General features: G+C 50.6%; 7 protein-coding genes across 7 annotated transcripts; 5 read left to right on the top strand and 2 right to left on the bottom strand.

The window, feature by feature from the left end:
• Nucleotides 1-807: 807 nt before the first annotated feature.
• On the bottom strand, nucleotides 808-2,990 carry VTN77DRAFT_9194 (uncharacterized protein; the record flags this gene model as incomplete). The annotated part of the gene is made up of 9 exons (XM_069425775.1): nucleotides 808-1,083; nucleotides 1,165-1,698; nucleotides 1,756-2,249; nucleotides 2,300-2,323; nucleotides 2,373-2,435; nucleotides 2,492-2,591; nucleotides 2,642-2,711; nucleotides 2,763-2,789; nucleotides 2,845-2,990. 9 exons carry the CDS (start codon nucleotides 2,988-2,990, stop codon nucleotides 808-810), a joined length of 1,734 nt encoding a protein of 577 aa, XP_069274055.1.
• Nucleotides 2,991-3,561: 571 nt separating this feature from the next.
• Nucleotides 3,562-3,935, top strand: VTN77DRAFT_9193 (uncharacterized protein; the record flags this gene model as incomplete). Its single annotated transcript, XM_069425774.1, has 2 exons — nucleotides 3,562-3,696; nucleotides 3,744-3,935. 2 exons carry the CDS (start codon nucleotides 3,562-3,564, stop codon nucleotides 3,933-3,935), a joined length of 327 nt encoding a protein of 108 aa, XP_069274054.1.
• Nucleotides 3,936-5,583: 1,648 nt separating this feature from the next.
• On the bottom strand, nucleotides 5,584-8,021 carry VTN77DRAFT_9192 (uncharacterized protein; the record flags this gene model as incomplete). The annotated part of the gene is made up of 4 exons (XM_069425773.1): nucleotides 5,584-6,449; nucleotides 6,507-6,783; nucleotides 6,838-7,657; nucleotides 7,735-8,021. 4 exons carry the CDS (start codon nucleotides 8,019-8,021, stop codon nucleotides 5,584-5,586), a joined length of 2,250 nt encoding a protein of 749 aa, XP_069274053.1.
• A 674-nt stretch (nucleotides 8,022-8,695) lies between these two features.
• VTN77DRAFT_9191 (uncharacterized protein) lies at nucleotides 8,696-10,139 on the top strand (the record flags this gene model as incomplete). The annotated part of the gene is made up of 5 exons (XM_069425772.1): nucleotides 8,696-8,708; nucleotides 8,789-8,874; nucleotides 8,937-8,945; nucleotides 9,052-9,564; nucleotides 9,618-10,139. The coding sequence occupies 5 exons, from the start codon at nucleotides 8,696-8,698 to the stop codon at nucleotides 10,137-10,139; spliced, it is 1,143 nt and encodes a 380-aa protein (XP_069274052.1).
• A 1,880-nt stretch (nucleotides 10,140-12,019) lies between these two features.
• VTN77DRAFT_9190 (uncharacterized protein) lies at nucleotides 12,020-13,290 on the top strand (the record flags this gene model as incomplete). The annotated part of the gene is made up of 7 exons (XM_069425771.1): nucleotides 12,020-12,098; nucleotides 12,194-12,219; nucleotides 12,391-12,413; nucleotides 12,531-12,661; nucleotides 12,796-12,851; nucleotides 12,908-13,063; nucleotides 13,126-13,290. The coding sequence occupies 7 exons, from the start codon at nucleotides 12,020-12,022 to the stop codon at nucleotides 13,288-13,290; spliced, it is 636 nt and encodes a 211-aa protein (XP_069274051.1).
• Nucleotides 13,291-15,019: 1,729 nt separating this feature from the next.
• On the top strand, nucleotides 15,020-17,737 carry VTN77DRAFT_9189 (uncharacterized protein; the record flags this gene model as incomplete). Its single annotated transcript, XM_069425769.1, has 3 exons — nucleotides 15,020-16,182; nucleotides 16,233-17,193; nucleotides 17,246-17,737. 3 exons carry the CDS (start codon nucleotides 15,020-15,022, stop codon nucleotides 17,735-17,737), a joined length of 2,616 nt encoding a protein of 871 aa, XP_069274050.1.
• A 1,454-nt stretch (nucleotides 17,738-19,191) lies between these two features.
• VTN77DRAFT_9188 (uncharacterized protein) lies at nucleotides 19,192-22,458 on the top strand (the record flags this gene model as incomplete). The annotated part of the gene is made up of 8 exons (XM_069425768.1): nucleotides 19,192-19,369; nucleotides 19,459-19,596; nucleotides 19,673-19,777; nucleotides 19,850-20,269; nucleotides 20,343-20,957; nucleotides 21,016-21,186; nucleotides 21,260-21,322; nucleotides 21,416-22,458. 8 exons carry the CDS (start codon nucleotides 19,192-19,194, stop codon nucleotides 22,456-22,458), a joined length of 2,733 nt encoding a protein of 910 aa, XP_069274049.1.
• Nucleotides 22,459-22,519: the final 61 nt, after the last annotated feature.

Genomic DNA, 22,519 nt, shown 5'->3' with positions numbered 1-22,519 from the left:
TTCTGCATATATCTATAATGGAAGAGAGATCTCAGATCAGTAATTCTGTCTAGCTTAGCAAATGCGGGGAAACGGCTGGCTCCGATCTAGCCCCAGCCTCGGCGGAGAAGCAATTGAAAGAATTGTGCAAAAAAAAATAATACCATCGTAAGGGCCTTTGACTCACCAACAGAAATATACCAGTCTCAATGATTTATCAGTTATCATGAAGAGATAAGAAAGTAGACAAAATGCAATCGATGGGCTTGCGGAAAGGAGCTCAACTGCCCGTATCCGAAACCGAGTATTAGCGGATAACCTCGGTCCCACCCGCGAATCAGACACGCTGCCCAGTGCCAGGGCGGAGAGCCGGAAGTCTGCGATTCGGCAAGTAACCCGCTATATGCCGGTCGTCACTTGGTGGAACTGTGTACGGCTAAGTAGTAGGTACTTATACAAGACGGGGAGGAACAATTGTTTGGGGGGGAGGGGGTGGGGGGAAGGAGAGATTGATAGAAGAAGCGTGCGCTCGTTTAGCACGCACTGCATCAACTGATAACTTGATAGACAACCAGCCTGACGTTAAGAAGCTATAATATGCGGCCTGCGTTCTAAGTTATGTAGGTAGGTATCATAAAAGACAGACTAACTATGAAAACAAGGGTGTTAACGAATCGAATCGAATGAAAGCCAAGCAAAGCAAGGTTGTCTTCCGTTCCTTCGTTTCTCTCTTTCTTTCCTCTGGACGAAGATTATTCCACCATGGTATACGATATATCGCTCTGTAACAATTACCAACCGTGTCTGCCTTTTCCGACGGGCGTAAATTTAGAAGTTCTCCTTCCCCCAAACAAACTGGAACCCAGGCTCAGAATACATATTACACTTGATATGCAACTGGCTGCCCATGGCCTTAGGGCCACAGAAAAAGACGCCTGCTTCGGCAGGGGTATGGATCTTGCGGATGGAGCGGAAGATCATGTCCCAGTTGGGGCGGCCGAAGTTTGTCGGGGCGCGCAGGCCCGTGATGGCGTCTTGCTCTGCGTTGGCGTCGTTGATCATGATGTTGGTTGCGTCGTCGGTTTTAATTTTGGCGGTTAGGTACTATATTTTGTCAGTAAACAAGTCACATCGACTTATAGTGTCTACCTAAGAGTGAGGAGGTGAGGGTGTTAGGTAGCTTACAGTGTGGATCTCAATCCGGCTCTCGAGATCCTGCGCCTCGATAGCAGAGAGCAGCGAACGGAACCACTCGAACGATCCAAAATCACGGCAGATCCAGAAGAAGTAGACCTTTCGGAGCCGCGTCCTCTTTTGCGGGTAGTTCATGCGATACCAGATACTCTTCAGGATGGATGCAAAGGGTGTGACACCGATACCAGCACCCACCAAGACGGCAATCTCATACTTGAAGACATCTTCAGAGGCGCTGCCAAAGGGGCCATCGATGTAGATCCGTGGGAGGATCCGACGGATCGTCGGGTCGATGTCGCTGTTCTTGTCGTTGTTGTCGACTCCGACAACTGCGGATTCGTTGTTGCCGCCCTTTCCCCCTTTGCCTCCTGACTCTAAATCACAGCCCAGGGTCTTGGCAAGCGCTTTGGTGAAGTTCCCAACGCACCGGATGTGCACCGAGATGTAGTCTTCTTCCGGAGCACTGGTGAGAGTGAACGGGTGGTACTGCCAGAGGGACACCTCGGGACAGCAGAGGAAGATATACTGCGTATTTCATCAGCAAAGAAAACATTCATGGAAAGAAAATGAGTTACAACGAACCTGACCAGCCCGCGTCTTCGTCTTCTCCTTCTTGATCTGGATTTCGACCACGTTGCTGGGATGCTGAATCACCTTAGAGATGACGGTCTTGTGGCGCCCTCGGATTTCTCGAGCGATTCGCTCTGCGAGGTAGATGACACCTCCGTAGGTCCAGTACTCGTGAAAGACACCTATTCCGGAGCAGAACGGCGGAAAGTCGGTCGGAATCATACACCAGATACCGTGCATCGACCAGAACACGAAGAAGGGGATGAAGAGGTGGTGCGTGTACCAGAATCGCTCGTAGTTCGCCCGACGCGGCTTCTCAATCGAGGTGAAGACCATGGCCATCAGGCAGATGAGCATGATCCACCCCGTCCATGTTGGACCGGTCAGAAAGCCCGCTCTGAGGAATCCAACGAAACCCTGGCCATTTTTGGCGGAGAGTTGGGCGACGTTGTTGAGATGGGCGATTGTGTGGACCCATGTAAAAAAGACAATCGACCACGCAACGACTAGACAGGAGTCAGTAGACAGATCTAACCAGAAAGATTTAGATACTCACGCTTGTGGAATGTGATATTCTTGTCTATAATACTGTCAGCCCTGAATGATGCACTGGAACGATAGCAACATACCAAACTGGATAATTCCGTTGAGGGGCGTCTGCCTCATCAGTGAGATGAACGTTCGGCAGACAGCTGTATTCGATTAGCTGGATCCATTACCAAGAAAAGCAGAAGCATCGGGCACTCACGGAACAAGATCAATGCGACATCGACATGTAAGCAAAGAGCTGCCGATCTTGCGACCATGTATGTCCAAGTGTACGTGTGGCGAGCAGTATTCAGGTTGTCCTGGGTTGGTCAGCGCGGAATGTTATAGAGGGAAATCTTGGATATTCTACCTTCAAGCCATAATTCAGGAACCCGAAGGTGTATATCATGATATGCGCGATGATGAAGACAAGAACAAAGCTGGAATCACTTCAGCACTGACCAAAATCTGTCAGTTAATGAGGTACCTACAGTCGTCTCCACCCTTCATTGATCATCCTAATCTTTGTCAGTCATGTAGCCAAACATCGTCCAAGAATGCCTGCGTCCTCACCATCGATCGAACTTTTCCTTCAACGTCAACTCTCTGGGCTCCACACCACTCATCTCACCAGACATCAACATCCTCGTCAGAGGCGGCCATCGTGCTCGTTCCGACTTGACCTCGTAACCGCCATTGGACAGGGCCTCTTTCTCCATCGCTGGAAACCGGCTTGCGGACGACCCAGGACTGAAAGGTGGTAGAGAAACGATAGGAAGGGTGTAGCGAGTTGGCAACAGCCAGTTACCACGTCGAGCAAACTCAGAAATCGAAGCTCAAAGCCAGCTTGAGTCTCCGTAGTAATGAAGGAAGGAATTACTAGAATAATAAATAACGAGGGACTAACAACAGAGCTCGCCCGTCCGTTAATTTGGTGATCCTTGTGATACTTTCTGGGCTCAATTGAGGACAGGAGAACACATACCACTGGCTACCAGCACCAACGTTAACAGTCCTCTCGAAGAAACAGAAACAAATACAGAAAGAAAAAACAGCAAAGAATGTAAGTTTATACAAACAAGAGATCGAAGAGGAAGAAGAAGAAACTCAAGGCCCGACCGCGAAAGGACCGGTTAAACAGAGAGGAGCAGAAGATCGCCGCATGGCGGATTTCCGGGCGCATTCTAACCCTTTTTCTTGTCGCTTGTGTTTCTCATATCGGCTGTCGTCGTCATGACTTCTCCGTCACCAGGGGCTGTCTGTCGTGCCTCTTAGTCTGTCTAGTGGAGGATGGGCGCATTGCTTCAGATTGCCTCAACCCCAAATCTGGGATTCTTTAAGAAAGCGGATCCTCGAAACTTTGCACATTCAAGCTCATTGGCACAATTGCATAAAAAACGTGCTTGGCTTGCTTGGTTAGCGGAGGTATCGGACACAGGGGGTTGTTTAGGTGTGTCTCGCGAGTGCCTCAGAAGTTGCTATCACTAACCGAGCCCGGGCAAGAGGCGTTTCACATCTCCCCCTTCTCGCGACGAGTTGCTAAGTTGCTACCCCAACTCTGCCCTGGACAGCGAAATGATCTCAGATTGTTGCACCACTGCTGCATCAATTTTCCTAGCCTCGGAAACAGTCATGGATCCTGCGCAATAGAAACTGGTCATTGACACGCCGGAAAATCCCTGAGAACGCGCAATCACGGCTGGAAGTCGGAGGCTTCTCTACATCAGGAGTACTGTCACAGGAAGGAACATCGTTTGGTATTCTTAATTTTCCTTTTAAAAGTTTCATGAGAGTTGTCAAGGCATCATCGAGAACGGGACAGTATTTCTGCTACATGTATGCACTCTACAATTTCATCTTATCAGGTGCAATTATAGCTGCGCGCATAATCACATGTCAACAGTAACAGAGATAATAACTGAAACTTATAGACACTCCTACATCTGTGCTTTACTACGGATGAAAGAGAAGCAGGAAGTCGGAGTCGTCACTTCAGCCTGCCTTAGGCGGTGCAGTCGAGAACTGCGCCAACTTGCTCACACTCGCAATCTTATAGCTGATCGTAGTGAAGGAACAGGGCCATTCCACTCTCCCATGAGCGTGCGCATCCTTCATTCCAATCCCGACAAACCGGCCAAAAGGGCAAGACACTCCCAAGACTGTCGTAGAGCTTCTCCAGAGAGGGGGTTGAGAATCACATCGATGCCTTTGCCCTTGGTGCATCTCATAATGCCCTTTACAAAGAAAGGTCTCGACTGGAAAATATGTGCTCTTATACCCTGTCATCAAGAGCTTCCGTATCTCGGGCATCGAGATAGTCTGAGGTCGTTGCGGTTATCGCGCAACACAGACAGATAATTCCTCAGGTGAACAGGTAGATCACCTAAATGAACAACCTCATCATAAACACGGTCCATGAGATCATCCTAGCCGAACATGAGATACAAGGTATCAACCTCCTTTTTCAGGATTGGGACTATGTTTCTTTTCTTCCCATTCGGACTGCAAGCGCACCATCGACACTATGCGCCTCGACCTCGCGGTACAGCGCCTCTTTGAGGTCCTTGTTGGCAGCGACAGCCTCAAATTTTTGTAAAGATCAACTGAGTTGATCGCGTTTAGTTGTTCTTGTTATCTTTCATCCATTCATAATCGTTCCGGAAATGTCCCTCCAGTGACTCAACGTCAACTTGAATCCTTCTTCTAGTCTCGCCAGAGCGTCGACCATGACTCCATTCTCCAGAAACAGTATTCTTCTTCGGGCAGTTGTTGTAACAGGCAAATAATAACTTCTCCGGAGTAATTAATTGCTGTGGATATTCTCCAAGTATGCTCGTAACTGTGCCTCGACAAGTAGGAGGACGCAATAAGGCTTCCGGGCATCTTCTCTCGCTGTTCTCCTCCTTGATTTCGGTCCGGCTGGGGCTGCGGTTGACCTGATTGTGGGAGCGCGATGAGCTCCAGTAAGGTGAAGACAGACCTGTTCGTGGCCTCAGTCTGAACTGTTTGCTCTTGCTCATCACGTAGAAGCAAGTCACAAAAGAAAATATGCTTACTGATTAAAATCAAAACAAATTCATCTGCAATATTCACATTGACTGCCGTACTCTCCATGCAGAACAGATATGTTCACCAACTGGTAGATGTAGACAAATCCGAAAACAGAAAAAAAAAGGGATAAAAGAAAAAGAATTAGCCCATATTGCCTATATAGTCTATAGCCTACCTATCTATATATAAAAGTAATTATCCGAACATATACTAAGTAAACCCCATGATATACTAAATACTAAGGAAACCGCATAATGCTTCTCAAGCCGGCATCTGCGACTGCAAAAAATCAAAAACGCCCGTGGGAAAATACTCCTCATCAAACCCCCACAGATCAGCCATCATCGGATCCAACGAGCCTTCCGAAAGGCCCATCCGCGGCTTTTCCTGAGCGGTTGTGGTCGTCGGCGCAAACTCATTATTATGATTATTATTACCGCGCTCTGCAGACAGCGGAGCCACGCCCAGTAGCGGAGGAGGATGGCTGAGAATTGTGTCCCGTTCTCCGAATGTCTGCGAGCCGGGCATTGCAACAGGGTTGTAGACAGAAGGGGTGTCGTGCAACCAGCTCGGATGCTGTGGCTGCTGCCGCTGCCGCTGCTGCTGTGGCTGAGGATTCCGTTTCTCCCATTCCCGAAACCCGTCAAGCATCTTTCGCAGCCCACGCGCGATATGATGACTTACATGTCGCTCACTGGCCTGCTCACTGATCGATACCATCAGATCGACGATCCTTTCCACGATGCCCAGCACGTACGGAACGTCAATCCGCAGGCCAGCTGATGCGATCGAGTTGGGTTGGTTGCCAGGAGCAGCGATGCAACTAGGATGCACCTTGACAGCAATCTTGAGCAGGAACACGGCGGCAAAGGTGATCATGCTGTGTAGGAACAAGGGAACCCCCACCAAACCCTTCTGGATGTCGGGTTCGTCGAGGACGACAGTGAGCGTGGAAATCGCCGAGTTGATCGCAATCTCAGCATACTTCTTGCGTTGCGCGGACATTGGTCGAACCGATGTCGCCGAATGATAGGTCCTCAGAGCAAGCGAGTTTAACGTAAGGCGAGAAAAATGGAAGTGGAGGTTGACAGCCTTGAATGGGTAGTCACCCACATACGGATTTCCAACTACTTTGGTTAGATAACGTCCTCACACCAAACCATACTCGTGGAAGAGAATCTCACCTAAACGAGGCTTCCACGTAACTCGCCAATTCTCTATATCGGCGTCGAATTCCTCAATTTTCGGCAATTCATGCTCCAACACTTCCAGATCCACGTCAGGGCCAAAGGCGTGGTAGATGCGAGTAAGAATGATAAACAGCGCAACTTGGCTGTGCAGGCGTATATCACGCTGTTCAACCGTGGGCGACTGCAAAAAAGTTTCATGGTTCGTAATACAGGTATCTTCATGGATAATAGGTGGTCGTCCGTAGGCAATCGAGAAATGATGTTCTAACACCTTTAGACTCATTGTAAGCATTGTTCACACAGGAAACTGGACATCCTTACTTACATAGAGCAGATACCACAGCCGCGCCTGCTCCCGATGCTCCGGAGAGCCTTGCACAGCCTTACGATAGCACTGATGCAAGTTGCGCTCTGTCGCAATCCGCACGGCATATCCAGACAACTTCCAACTGACGTCCGACAGCCAGAAGGCACCAATGCACAGAGCACGGAGATCATCAAACGTATGGTGTCGGCTCAACATCGAGTCCGAGGCGAGTCTGGCGAATTCTGCATAGCAGGTGTCGAAGGTGCGTTCCTTGTTCGGGATATGTAAGGCGGTAACTGCCAGCACAGCAGCTAGCAGCAGACTGGAGGACTGCCGAACCGACAGCAGATCCTTATGCGGCATAGCCATTCCATCCCATAAATAGTGGTTGAGACGTCTATCAAAGTAGCTGAAGAGTTCTTCCGCCTCCGCTTGATCGACCACGCCCCGCGAGATGAAATCGGTTGTGATCGCTCGATCCGGTGCGTATTGACGTCCAGGGGAATTTTCTCGAGAATGACTCAAATTTGTGACTTCGAAAAGACTCCCCATTGGTGCAGTTACCAACGAGGTTGTGCCTGGCTCTTCCCTCTCCGGCGAGTAATGCGACTGTTCCCAGTGGACTCGATAGCCAGACGGCTGTCTTGTATCCATCGACGACCCTTTTCGCTCTTCCAGATGGACTGGCGCTTCGGCTGACACCGTCGACAACTTTCGGTCCCTTTCATTTGATTGGGCCTGTTGATATGCTGGACCGCCCGCCTGGTAGTACGACAGCTCTGGGAGCTGAGCTCTCCTCAGTAAATCCGTCACCGCAAGTTCCATCATGGTCTTCCATCTGCATTCATCAGTCCGGTTGATTAGTCGAGTCTCCTTCACAGGACTACCGCATGAATGTCTGTAAGTCTGACTCACTCGGCTTCGTCATCCAACAACGTCTGGAGACTCTTGTTGACGACACATTGCAAACCCATACGCTGGCATCTCTGACACACGGACTCGCCGCTCTTCATGTCACATCGAACCTTGTGGCGCTTGCATTCTGTACAGGCACGGATCTTGCGCGATATCTTAGGAATATGCCGGAAAATATTGCGCGAGTCGTCGTCAGGCGTGCGGGATGGCGGCGCGCCACCGCTCGCGGCCGGAGAGGCGGACGAATGTTCCCCATTGGCCTCGAACTGAATGCGATTCCGCTTCATCGTCGGAGAAAACGCCTTATATGCGCTGGCATCGTGGGAATTCGCCAGCAGCAGATGGTGATTGCGCGGGTCTGGGCTAATGGCGGGGAATGTCGCGAACAAAGAGCCGCGGGCTGTGACTCGAAGCCATCAGGCTGATTCAGGCACCTGGGGATGTCGGTCTTGGCGGCGGATGGAGAGCGGGGGCTGCATTCGCCGTTCTGCAGGCTGTCGACTTGGGGAGTCTGGAGTCTGGAGTCGGGGCTCGGATCAAACAGCGTTAGCGTGGTCTGCGGGGTGGAGGTGTCACATGACCGGGGAAGTAGCAAGTCGGGAGCATCTGGGCAGGAGGACTCTTATCAGCCTATTAGGGCTGAGGGAATTGGAACCCTCGAATCAAGTGCCGATTACATAATCAATAATAATGGTGAGGTCAGACTGTGGCTTGCAAAGTGGCTGTGCTGCTGGTTCCACGGCCGGTGTCACGCTAGTCCAGATATGGTTTAATAATTGCAAACACGCGTTGACCTCATACTCGACCGCGTCAAGTGGTGAGACGTGATTTCCATACCCAAGCTATCCTATTATCGAGCACTGTTGGTAGACCTTGCAGTCATATCTCCACGTTCAACTAATCGTCAGATTGGAGTTCAAGGTCATCGAGTCACTGCCTACCTCAGGCTCCCTCCACCACCATGGGTATCAAACGTGAGTCTCCAGTTTCTGCCCGCTTCCCGCGTCGCGATCGCGATTGCATCCCCTCAACTAACCTCCCTCCAAATCTTCAGAACTCTACCAGGTTATCGCCGAAAATGCCCCTGATGCGATCAAATCCGGAGAGATCAAGAATCACTTTGGCCGCAAGGTCGCAATTGTACGTATTTCCTAATCCACCTCTATGACCTAATCGTACGACTAATTCGCGGTTCATCACAGGACGCGTATGTATCTGCAATGGAAATCTGTGGCTGTTAAATCTGTATCCACTAAAAGTCCTCCCAGATCCATGAGTATCTACAGCTTTTTAATTGCTGTACGTTCGGATGGCCAGCAACTCATGAGTGACACGGGCGAAACGACCTCTCATCTCATGGGTATGTTCTACCGCACCCTACGTATGGTCGACAACGGGATCAAGCCTCTCTACGTTTTTGATGGGGCGCCTCCTAAGCTGAAAAGTGGCGAGCTTGCGAAGCGGAGCGCCCGCAAGGCGGAGGCAACCGAAGCCCATGAGGAAGCCAAAGAAATCGGGACTGCTGAAGATGTCGAGAAGTTCTCAAGGCGTACCGTTCGTGTCACCAGGGAGCATAATGAAGAGTGTAAGAAGCTACTGAAGCTGATGGGCATCCCCTACATTGATGCTCCTACCGAAGCCGAGGCCCAATGTGCGGTTCTGGCACGCGCAGGCAAAGTCTATGCGGCCGCGTCAGAAGACATGGACACGCTGTGCTTTGATGCGCCTATTCTGCTCCGGCATCTCACTTTCAGTGAGCAGAGGAAGGAACCGATCCAGGAGATCCATCTCAATCGAGCTCTGGAAGGACTCGATATGGATAGAAAACAGGTAAGCAAATATCGCCATTGCTTCAAATACGGAAATTCACTGACTGCGCCGAGTTCATCGATCTCTGCATCCTGCTCGGCTGCGACTACCTCGAGCCGATTCCCAAGATCGGTCCGAATACCGCATTGAAACTGATCCGCGAGCATGGCAGTCTTGAAAAGGTGGTGGAGTTCATCGAAAATGATCCCAAGAAGAAATACACGATTCCAGAGGACTGGCCGTACAAGGAGGCGCGCGAACTGTTTTTAAACCCCGACGTGCGCGACGCCGATGATCCCGCATGTCAATTCAAGTGGGAGAATCCCGACGTGGAAGGACTGGTTGATTTCCTCGTCAAGGAGAAGGGGTTCAGCGAAGACCGAGTCCGCAACGGGGCGGCTCGCTTGCAGAAGAATCTCAAAACGGCGCAGCAATCGCGGCTGGAAGGGTTCTTTAAGCCGATTGCCAAGACGGAAGAGGAGAAGGCCAATCTGAAGCGGAAACACGAGGAGAAATTGGAGGCGGAGAAGAAGCGCAAGAAGGAGGAGGCCAAAGCCAAGAAAGAAGCCAAGGCGCGACCGCGGGGGGCTGTTTGAACGCGATGACCAGGGAAAGAAAACAAAAAAAAAAAGGAGAAAAATAATAAGGCCAGAAATATGATTCTTTCGAAATTTGTTTCAGATGGCATGCATAGCGAGCTGGTGTTGGCGTTCGGCAGGTCGGAGTCGGGATTTTTCGGCAGTGCTTTTGCGTTCGGATCTGGAGGCTACTTCCTGTACGTGGTATCATGCTTCATGGCAAACCACCAATTTCTAGATATGGGGAATACAAAATGGGATTGATGATTTTCATGGGAATTGCTGAGCAGCAGATGGGCCGTCTCGAGGCTGGAATGGACCGAAGATCAAATGCGACAATGACAGAGTCGCTCGAAATTGTGGCTGTGATCTTTGATGTAATCCACAGAGATACGATTTATTTGTATTGTGAATAAATTCTACGCTCTATTCTCACTTAACAAACGCAAGTTTTGGCCTGTCTAGGGAAGTCGTGGGGGTGGAATACCGATAGCGGTTGACAGCTGTTTCGTGCATGTAATGCCGACGAAGCGACACTGATGTTTTTGCTGATGCAAGATGCCCTCCTCAGGATTTCTGGATTATTTTGAATTTCAGCGATCTTATTGCGAAACAGCCATTCTTTGCCGGGATTAATGATGCCCAAGCCTGGAGGTGGTGGGCAAGATCAAAGGTGATGAAATCGCATCCAGAGGTTTGGATCTGACGATGTGTTGTTCTGCGGATACTCATGACTTCAAAGTGGAATTAGAAGGGGAAGGGGACGGGGACGGATGGGTCCAGCGGATCAAATCAGATCAGCGATCGGCGGGCGAGCTAACTAGGGAAGGAACTTATGCGCAGGCTGCGCATGTCAGTCCACAGTGTGGCTGGCTTCGTCATGGCACTCCTGCATGTGAGCCGCTCAAATCAGCAAGCAGCTCGAGTACATACATATGAGGTCCAACAGCATGCAGATGCCAGGCGCGATCGACAGCACAGCAGGACAGTGCAGACTGCATAATCAGGCACTCTGTCCATACCATGTTCCTCAAAGAAGTTACATCCTCAGAAATGGCAAGACCGATTTTCTGACCTAGTTAAAAATAGTACTGCTAGCCATTGTGGTGAGATCAGAGAGTCATTTCATGGTACGCTACTAGATGTGGCGAACACTGGCGAGATACGGTTCTGATCCTCGTGACCCACGAAGCACGAGGGACTCGAGGAAGGTCCTGACTTTGGACAGAAGCACTTCATCAAAGCTCCTGCGTGATGGCCCAGGCATTGATCATCCATCACTGGAAATTATATCTGCACCAAGTCAGATCGTAGGTTGGTTATTCTTACGAACCAGATCACGTTGGATGGGATCTACGGCGCTATGGAAAATTGGGAGCAAGTAGACTAGTCGATCGTCGAGCGCCAGTACAAGAGAAAATACTATATGATCTTAAGAGTTATTGCGACGAGAGAACCTGGACAGCAGACAACTGGGAAAGCTGAAGCAGATGGGACGCGGAATGAGAGCAGAAACGTGTAAATGACCACGGGCCAGTAGAAATGGGGAAAAGGACCTTTGCAACCAACAAAACGAGGCCAGAGGGACGAAACAGGGCTTCCGTCCTGAGGAGAAAGTTAAGCAAGAAACTAAATAATTAAACGAGGGTGGACACTGGGGTGTGTCCTGGGCCTGCGTGGTGCATGAGCATCCGCTGGCACTGCGAACTAAGGTGATCTTGTGTCAACACCCGCTGCCCTATAAATCGCGCTGCCCCGCGGCTTCCTACCCCCTTCCCTCGTCGACTGCATTTCCTCCCTTCCAGTTCCACTTGCGCTCCACCTTCAATTTTGAATCATCTGTCGAGACTCGAGTCCCTCTACAGCCTCACTCATCCTTTGTCTCATCGCCATTCACAATGCCTCCCAAGAAAGCAACCACCGCTGCCGGCACCGCCGCCCAGAAGAAGACCGGCGCGACCCACGCCTCGTACCGAGGTATGTTTTGACTGATCCTCGACCCCAACCACATCGCGTCGCGATGATATTAGTATCATCTGGGTCGCGTATCAATGCTGATTCATTCCATATAGATATGATCAAAGATGCCATCATCAACGTGAGTTGATCACTGTCGCGCCAGAGCGACTGGGATGTTTTGTTGGTGGGTGAGCTGGCTGCGACCGGGACCTGGTCGCGCTGCAGCGCTTATCCCAACACAACAACATCTTGGTTTGAGTCTGTCTGCACAAAGGAATATGTTCACTAACATCCTATTCTCCTACTTCAGTTGAAAGAACGCAATGGTAGCAGGTATGTTGTCGTCGTTCTCATTGTCTTCTTTCATGTCACTGGCGCGCACTCCCAGCCCGCTTTGTTTATCATCGCGTCATCCTTTGCCATAACCAGAGGCTGACTGCCCACCAACAGCCGCCAATCAATCAAGAAATATGTCCTGGCCAACAACAAAATCACTGTCACGTCTCAGGCTGCCTTTGATGCCCAATTCAACAAGGCTATCAAGGCTGGTGTCGAGAAGGGTGAATTCTCTCAGCCCAAGGGTCAGTTCCTCGTCGCTCTATCTCAGCGCCACCTCCATCTTTTTGTGGATGGCATTGTTTCAACCTTGCTATCTACATTTGCATTTGAGCTGGCACGTTGCATGTTGTTTAGGTAGCTGACGCGTCGGTCGCAGGCCCCTCTGGCCCCGTGAAGCTTGCCAAGAAGGAAGCCGCCAAGCCAGCAACCAAGGTATGGCTCTTGATAGTATCTGTGTCGCTATAAGAACAGTGGCTAAATCTCTCCAGAAGAGCACGACCAAGACTACCACCAAGAAGACTCCTGGCAAGAAGCCTGAGAAGACTACGACGAAGAGCACCACCACCAAGAAAGCTGCTACTACTAAGAAGACGGCGGCTAAGCCCAAGGCCAACACTGCTAAGCCTCGCAAGGCTTCGACTGCTGTATGTTCTTTGCTTCCGTCGTCGACTTACGCAAAGTTAATTTACTAACCGACGTGATTCAGGCCCCTGCCGTTGTCGACCAGCCCAAGGTGATTAGCAAGACCAAATCGGGACGCGTCACCAAGACGACCGCCAAACCCGCCACCACCACCAAGAGGAGCGCGCCCAAGAAGAAGGCCGCCGCGACAGAAAAGAAATCGGCGACTCCCAAGAAGACTGAGGCATAATTTTAATGTCTCTGTTCTTTCCCTTACGAATCTCGCCTTCTTTTCTCTGTAATGCGCGTGCTTCTTTTTTTTTTCCTACAGATATTATTGTATTCAGGGATGTAAACTGTTTTTTTTTGTTCCCTTTTTTTTTCTTTTTTGCCTGTGTGTGATGCCGCGCGGATTGATTGCTTTTGGGAAATCGCATGGAGTGTCTTCGTTTTTTCTCTTCTATTATTTTTGGTATTGGCTGGCGTCGTGCGGTGGGTCTTGCCTGGGAAATATGTGATTTAGGATGATGTCTGCTCATGAACCCGTGAGCTGAAAGGTCGAATGGATGGCTTGCTTCGATTCGTGCTTCTCTGTAGATGAGGTTAGTGTAAGCTGGAATAGTTCTCAGTTGCTTTTTCCTTGCCATCATTGGTTATTTTTCTTATTTCGTAGATTCATCGGTTCTATCTACTTATAGGCTGTTGCGGTAACCAAAATACCTATATCCATTTCCTATATCCATGGGTAGGTTGGCGAAAGGAGTGGACCTGAGATAATATATACTACAAGGCTCTTGCCAGATAACCATGCGGAATTTACTCGTTGGAATTCTGGAGGGAGGGTCCTCTCTGATCATGATATTGTCACTGTTGTTCGTGTGTTGTGGAATGGCATGATTGTGCTTTGTAATGCGGAGGGGCATGCAATTAGGTGTTGACGCAAATATATATCTCTCCAAACAACTGTAATCTTTCCCCCTAGCACGTCTCCCTTGCAAGACTAGGGGCAAGTAAAAATGGTCACGGGGGCAATTAATTTCTAAAATATCAAAATTATTTTCCTCTTCCCTTGTCTATCTTTAAAAAATCAATAAACATCCATTCTACTTGATCACCTTCTTTAGACTTTCTAGAAGACTAAAGGAGGATCCCCTCATGCAAACAAATCGCCCACAGAGGAACGGATGCAAAATTAGAAGCCCTGTGGAACCAATTATTATCGCTATTGGCCGTCACAGGTCAGCTGAATCCATATGTACTCCGTACCTAGGAGGAGATAAGAATAGTTACACGTATGGGGCACCAGGGACGAAGTGCACTGGAATCATTCGAGGTCTTGGCGGTGCAGAAGGGTTCTCCGGCCAACCTATTTTAAGGTTCGGCCTCAGGAAGCCGACTAAGTGATGCAGTGAGAACTGTTAGGTAATCGTCCCGCGGAGGCTTAGAGTCTAGAGACGTCGTATCTGCCCTGCCCTGTCGCTCCCGACCGTCCAAACCTCCAAGCCAGACTCACGACAAACAACCTCAGCATCCCAAGCATAGCCACTTATTCGCCCATTCCTCATCCTCTCGACCATCTCCTTGCCTCTTCGAAGAAGACTGTTTGCTCCCCTCCGCCTGCAAACGATTCTCCTCAGGAATCGGCCACCTGCGTCATCCTCCATGCCGTCTCTTCACGCAGACGCACCCCCTTCTGATTAACATGCTTGTCGCCCACTGAACCGTGACGCTGTGTGCGCTTGGCCCTTCCCGGCCTCTGGTGCTGCAACCTGTCAGGTCCTACTTCTTGGGGAACACTACTTGCGTGCGTGAACCTTGGTGGAAGTCCCTGATCGAAGACCTCATTCCTCTATTGTTCGAGTTGTCATCTACCCTGACTGTCGTCTCGCCATCCGACCCGCAACCACCGTCCCACGCAGACCTCACGTCACAACCACCCTCATCCACCCCCCTGGCGGCCTCGAAAAATCCCCAGGAACATGCCCTCCATCGCATCCGACAACCATTATCACCAGACGGCTGGCTCCAGTCCCTCGAACTCCTTCGACCTTCCCCAGAGGAAATCCTACGATAAGGTCTCCGTCGGGAACACCTTTCTCTACACCCCTGGCCTCAATGGCGACACCGTCCACCTCGAACCCCATCCTCTTTCTCAGCAATCGAACTTGAAGAATGGCAGTGCCCATTCCTTGAATGGAGCTGCACGATCTAGCGTCAGCTCACCCACTCGGGATCGCCCCTATCCCAAGAATGAGAGCACGCAGTCTCTGGGTAGCGGCCGATCACCTCGGGAGAGCAAAGAGCAGCCGTCGCCGCCTCAACAGCCATCTGGACAGGGGCCAGTCATGGTAGACGGTCCTTCTACCGAGCCAGGGGCAGGCGCGGTGTCCCCGTCCAGCGTTCCCCAGGTCAATGGCGTGTCGTCGCAGTCTCAGTCACCTGGCCAGAAACCGACGGCTAATGGAGATATTTATCGACTATCCATCGCCGATGATCGCGGCTCATCCCTTGAGGTGAATTCATCTTCTTCTCCGGCTAACTTGCCCCTGTCGACCTCCCTTCCGGATAATACTTCCAATCTGGTTCAGGAGTCCGATCGCCTGGCTCCACCTCCTAAGCGCCCCGGTCATCGATATTCCTCACCTCCGGCCCCATCCAACGTTGATGGCGCCCAGCAGTCTTCACTTTCCTCTCGACCCTCACAACGACAAACCCTCCAAGTCCCGAAGCCGGCCCCTGGCCGCAAAAGCAGTCGCGATCTCTCAGACGATACCCATGCTACCAGCACTGGTATTTTTTCACCCACCGGCGGTCATCTTCGCCGCGGGTCGCTGAGTCTGGTCCGACGGGGTACCAAGACGGGTGCTGCGGATCATCACCCGGACGAGGCCTTGGCTGATGAAGATGCCGCTCGGTGGGCAGAGGCCATCAAACAGAAGCGGGCGCGAAAGAAGCGGCGGGAAGAGGAGGACGACGATCGGGTGATCGTAGGGACGAAGGTGGATCAGAACCATGTCAACTGGGTGACCGCGTACAACATGTTGACGGGAATCCGATTTGTGGTGTCGAGGATCAACGCGAAGATGGATCGCGAGCTTACGCCGGCGGATTTTCAAGCCAAACACAAATTCTCTTTTGATGTGTAAGTTGGACTTCCCTTTCATTGTTCCCATGCTAACACAAAGTAAACAGAACGGGCAATGAACTAACGCCCTCCGCCAAATACGATTTCAAGTTCAAAGATTACGCGCCCTGGGTCTTTCGAAGTTTGCGGGCCAAATTCAAGCTTGACCCGGCTGACTACTTGATGTCTCTCACAAGCAAATACATCCTGTCGGAACTGGGGTCTCCCGGGAAGAGTGGCAGCTTTTTCTACTTCTCTCGCGATTACAAGTACATAATCAAGACGATTCACCACTCTGAGCACAAGCTGCTCCGCAAGATCCTACCGGAATATTATAAACATATCGAGAACAACCCGAACACGCTGATCTCTCAGTTCTACGGCCTTCACCGTGTCAAGATGGCATATGGTCGCAAGATCCATTTCGTCGTGATGAACAATCTTTTCCCACCCCACCGAGACATCCACCAGACGTTTGACCTGAAGGGGTCAACCATCGGGCGCGACCTGCGTGAAGAAGATCTGGAGAGGAATCCGCGAGCGACCATGAAGGATCTCAACTGGCTCCGACGAAAACGTCATCTCGAACAGGGGCCGATGAAGAAGGAGGTGTTCATGGCGCAGCTCCGGCGAGACGTCCAGCTTCTGCAAAAACTCAAAATCATGGATTACTCCTTGTTGGTGGGGATTCACGATCTGAGCCGAGGGAATGAAGAGAAGCTTCGTGACAAGACGTTGCAGGTCTTCCAACCCGGTGGCGATCGCGAAGAGGACCTGAGCGCGAACCTGCTGATGAGGACTCCGTCCAAGCTAGAGAATGCGCGCAAAGCCCGTGAGCTGCGAATGACTCTGAAAAAGGAGCGACCGGTTCCTCTCGAGCAGACGGCGGCTAAAATGCCGGATGAGATTCTGGATGAGAGGAAAAATCTGGTCTTTTACTCGGACGATGGCGGATTCCGGGCCACCCACGAGAATGGCCAGCCTGGAGAGGAGATATACTACCTGGGTATTATCGATTGTCTGACCCATGTAAGTATACACGTTCCTCTGACCACTGTCTGTCGAGACTAACAGGATGCAGTATGGCATGTTGAAAAAGGCGGAGAACTTCTGGAAAGGTCTTTCTCATAATCGATCGCAAATATCCCCGATCCCTCCAGATGCCTATGGTGAGCGTTTCATCAATTTCATGGAAGGGATAACCATGTCGAAGGAAGAGGCCGAACGGCTGGAGCGGAGTCGCGGTCAGGAGAACGCTTCTCAGGATTTGTCGAGAACTAGTCAGGGATTTCGTCCATCAGATGCCGAGAGGGCCGTACAAGCCGCACAGGACGAGGCCGCCAAAACTGGACCTGAACCGCGCGCAAGGACAATATCCACCATGTGGGATCCGCAAGATGTCCATAGCCCTAACGGACCATCGACTCTGCCCATTGTGGAGGAGGCTGGTGAAGCTGCCAGCGAGAAGAGTAGTGGACGAAACAACAGCCCGCCGCAGCAGTCCACTTCGCCTTCCGAAAAGGATTCACGTGGGGACGCGAAGGGGAAAGAACGAGAACCGAAATCCCAGTAGACGTCGAATTTCACTCGCCAGCCTTGTATTTTGCAACGACTGTTGTCAGCGATGTCGATAGACTATTTTCCCTGTTGCTGTCACACATAACGGCGTCCCGGGTTTGCTTTTGAGTCCATTTTGTCGTTTGCACCAGATTTTCTTCAGTCGCCAGCACCTCCGGCGTTGGTGTTGGTTTGGTCTCTTTCTTCATGAATTCACGTGTTTGTTCTTGTCTCTACCAGCTCCTGTACAATTATTAGCATTTTGTTTGTTTCCGAGACGATTTCCTCGTTTATCTCTTTCCCCGTGTCTGTTTCAAGCCTGTTCCGTTCGAGTTAGTTTCCTTCCTTCTCACTGCTGGTTCCGGCCGGGTGTTCGTCTTGCATTGCGCGTGTGGCACATTTTCACTAAGATATATTCGCCGACATTCTCTCGCACAATATTTCCTTAGCAATGGTATCTCGTTTGTCTTTTTTTTTTTCTTCTTTTGCAATTCTGTTGAACCTCATCAAGGTTTTTTTTTCTTCTTTCCCCGCCTTTCTTCTTTTTCAACTTTTTTTGTCTACAACCATGGGTGTGTCAGCCACCTTTTCATAGAACACTGTCTCCTATCCTACCCATTTACAAAGAATTTGTTTGCCACTGAGGCCTCTCTCTCTCTCTGGTTTTGCTCCACTCTGCGTTTCTTTTTTTTTTCTTGTCTCTCTCTCAGTCCTTTTTTTTCCCCTTCATTTTCTGTTCGTGGACATAGCATATTCTCATTTCCTTAGGAAGGGGCCAGCGATGCATGGATGTGATGCCCATTAGGTAGGTATACTCTGGCGGTTATGGGAGGAGGAAATGGAAAGAACGGAGTGGCCTTGAGCGTGCGGGACGGGACTGGACTGAACATTTTATTCAGACAGTAAGATAGAGATGGAAATGGAAGTTATTTGATTTGATTTTTGCAGGTCATATTAAGTGTTGTGTTAGGTTAGATTATATTATTATTAGGTACTATTCTTATTCTTAATGTCTGTCAGCTGGGTTGTGCAGTAAAGACTCCGTGTGGAAGTAAGTACTCCGTAAGTTTGGCTAATAATAGGTTAACAGCCGGCCATGAGGCTGACAGAATCGTGAACTTCCATGTGACCAAGATCACGACGATCACTTGAGCTCAGGCCTCCATTCAAAGTTACACACCTGATTAACATTCAGTTATTCGACAACTCTACCTAAAATAAACATAACGCGGTTGCACCTGCCGTGCTGCGCTGCAAGTCCCTCAGCTGGTTCAGCTATCAGCCAGACTCAACATCTTAGATACATATTTCGAATATGTACTGTCCTGAGGAGGTAGATTTCTTCATAGTAAATTAACCCATCAGTGAGTGCCGTATAATGGGCTGTTGTAGGACAACGGATACGATATTCTGTTTTCTATTCTGTGAGTGAGCCTGAGCGTGAACCTGTTGCGAAACGAAACGAGCGCCATGAACGATCACGACGACAACGACGACAACAACGACGCGACTGCGAAGACAAAGACAGCTCCAGGTCTGCCAGTCACGGTAGTTACAGAAGCAGAAGCAGAAACAGAAACGTCCCCCACTGATTCCGGGACAGTGACACTGACACAAGGACAAGGTGAAGTGGGGGATTCAAGTAGAGGTGAGTTTCTTGTTCCTTTCTTAACCAAAAACAAAGTCCATCTTTGTATCTTCAGACTGAAGGTTAAATTATATACATGCCTATTACAGAACGATCTCGCGGTCGTGTGACTACAGGGAGGTTGTACAGTTACAACTATCATTGTCCCACGGAGGAGGATATTAATCACCCGCATCGTCATCAAGGGCTAGCAGCAGGGTCGACACCGCCAGGTGGTTTGCACCGTGGTACGTTATGCAACACAGATCTATAGGCAGCGGCGAGCACTTGATCAGGGTATCTGACGAACGTCTGAAATGATAGGAAAGCGGCGTCGTCCACGGAGCCCCGGGCTGAAATGGCGCAAGGATTACTCCGAGATCGACCCTCAGTCTGGTCGAGTTCTCCTGATTGATTTTGCGAAGAATGGTATGCTAGACAGGATGAACATGATGAAAATGAAGAAAACACAAAGAAAAAGGTCTGACTAGTGCTCGACAGACAACACCGGCTCTCACATCCGCAAAGTCACAGCACAGGAGATCTACACCATCGAGGCGCTACGACGAGTCTACACCCATCATCAGCAGCAGGACGAACCCGCACTGCGCATCATCCACGTCCAGAACGCGCCGTGGGCGACGCAGTTTCTCCTCCGCAAGTTCAACATCGAGAGTAGTAAGTTCAACCGCCATGACCTCGTCGGGACTGATTTCGGCCGGTACGTCCGCCACAGGAAGCCCGAGCAGCGGGGCGGGAAGCCGCTCTTGAATGGGAAGACGTGGAAGGTTCAGTATGATCCCTGGCGGGGGATCGGTAAGACGTCGTTTGGGCTGGATTATGTGAAGACGTTCCGGACGGCGGCCAAGGGGGTGGATGAATCTGATCGGCTGGTGCGGTTGAACTCTTTTGATGAGAATGGTGAGAGACTGCGAACAGCCTGTTTCTTATTTTAATTCGACCCGTATGTCCATGGCTGATAACTACTGTCCAGATGAACTGACCTGTAGACATGACGTCTATGTCCAACGCGTGAGCTGCTACATCCAGCATAAACTGGCTGCGTCCGAGATATCCTCTGATGATGTCGATGTCAACAACTCCCACTTCTACGGCGAGTCCAAGGAAAATGACGATAATTTCATCTTGAATGGCGACCTCAAAGACAAGAACGAGTATATCCCCCCACTACGGACCCTCGACAACGGCAACGTGATCATCATCTTCGACAACTCATATTCGGGGAGCATGGAAGACACACTGATACCGGCCCGACGCGAGTGGGAGTGCCGCTGGCGCCGCCTGCCGTTCTATTTGGCCTTCGAGTCGCGGGAATCCGTCGCCAACGACGAGCAACTGGCGGTGCAATGCACCAAATCCATTATCAGCGACGTCTTCAAGGCTGTGATAGCGGCATGGGATGGCTTCCTCGACCAGGCCGTCACCCACGTCAGCATCCTCGAGGATAAGATATACGATCAGCCGGCTGATGAGACTCGGGCGCCGGAGCTTTGGTCTAATTCGAGCCTGTGGCTGAAGGTGGAGAAGCTCCTGAACGTGCATATCAGAGTGATGCACGAGATGAAAAGTCGGCTTCACGAGTTGACTGGTTGGTCCTCTCTTTACAGAATTCCCACTCGGATCAGACTGATTTATTTGTTCTATAGATGACGTCGATTCCGAAGACAACTGGCTGGACGATATCCCCGGGGAATTCGATCGCTTGACAAACCTCGTGACCGAAGATCTGGTGAAGCCCACCGGGTCGCTGATCTCGTTGGTGTACCAGAGCGTGTCGATTCGAGATAGTCGACATAGTCTTGAATTAGGCGCCAGCAGTGAGTTGAGGACTATCTTTTTCTTCCCCCTTACAGCATTGTATTATTGCCTGATTTGGTCTGACTTAGGCAGTGTGGCGGCTGAGTTGGATTACGTTCATCTTTCTTCCCCTGACGTTTATTGTTGGATTTTTCGGTATGTCTTGCTGCCACCTTCTCCAAAATGCATTTTCTCTTGCCTTGTTCCTCTATTGTACTGTCTGATAGCTAACATTTTTTTCTGTTGAAGGTATGAACGTTGATACCTTCGCCAACAACCCCAGCATCAAATGGTACTTTATCGCCGCGATCCCCTTCATGATCGGCGTCGTGGCCATCTATTTCGTTATGAAACGCATCGCGTCCCGACAGCGACAAACCCTGTACCAGCGCGGCGTCTACGAGAATTTCTTCCAGGAAATGGCCACGACCAATCCAACGCTCTGGTCTCGGAGCGGACCGCGCGAGTACGTCGTCCCCAAGGGACGCATCGCGCGGCTGAAGTGGGCGTTGATCCGGTCGTGGTTGCGACCTGACAAGACAATCCGCATGAATGTTGAAGATGATGTCGCTGGAGGAGCCACTGGTGATGGTCTGGGTGTCACCTTTCAAATCAAGCGGTATCTCTCCCGCCGGTGGACGGAGCAGATTCAGAGGTCGGCCATCTTGGACACGGAACTGGGTCTGATGGAGGAGTATTTGGATGGCAGCGGCGACCATTCAGTCGGAGACGGCCTCGTCGAGGAGGCAGCTGCCGCAGGACAACCAGTTACAACTACGGACCATGACCCTAGCCGCCTTACTGTGCCAGAAGCAGTTGACCCAGTTCACCCCCAAGGTAATACCATGACCAGCAGTTCCAGAAACGTCATCACCACCGCCGCAACGCAGCATCAGCGTCAACGCCGACGAAGCAGCAGTTCTGACGGCAGCAAAAGCGGGATCATGGTCGAAGAGGAGGATGCAGAATGGTTGCATGAGCGAGGAAAGCAGGGGAAGGAGTGGTTGTGGCGGAAGTCTGCTGAAAGGGAGAAAGCTAGGTCGAGATCGAGATCCGCGTCTGCAGCCCAGGAGAAAAGACAACCTTCTCAATCGTCTTCTTCTGCTGCTGCTGCTATTGCTGCTGCTGTTCAGGGTCAAGGGGAGGGCGAGACGCAGAAGTTTGCAAGCAGCAGCAGCAGGAAGGAAGACAAAGACAAAGAAAAAGATGAAGAAAAAGACCGGAAAGATTCAGACCCAGACCCAGACTCTGACCCGGAGCAGTCTCGATATCAGACAGAGCATCCGAGTTGAGAGAGAGACAGAGAGTCGCAGCTTATTTGAATTTCATCTAACAAGGAACAAACAAACAAAC

Source organism: Rasamsonia byssochlamydoides, assembly GCF_041956645.1.
Source record: "Rasamsonia byssochlamydoides strain NRRL 3658 unplaced genomic scaffold VTN77scaffold_84, whole genome shotgun sequence".
Lineage (NCBI taxonomy): Eukaryota > Fungi > Ascomycota > Eurotiomycetes > Eurotiales > Trichocomaceae > Rasamsonia > Rasamsonia byssochlamydoides.
This window is presented reverse-complemented; position numbering and strand designations above follow the sequence as displayed.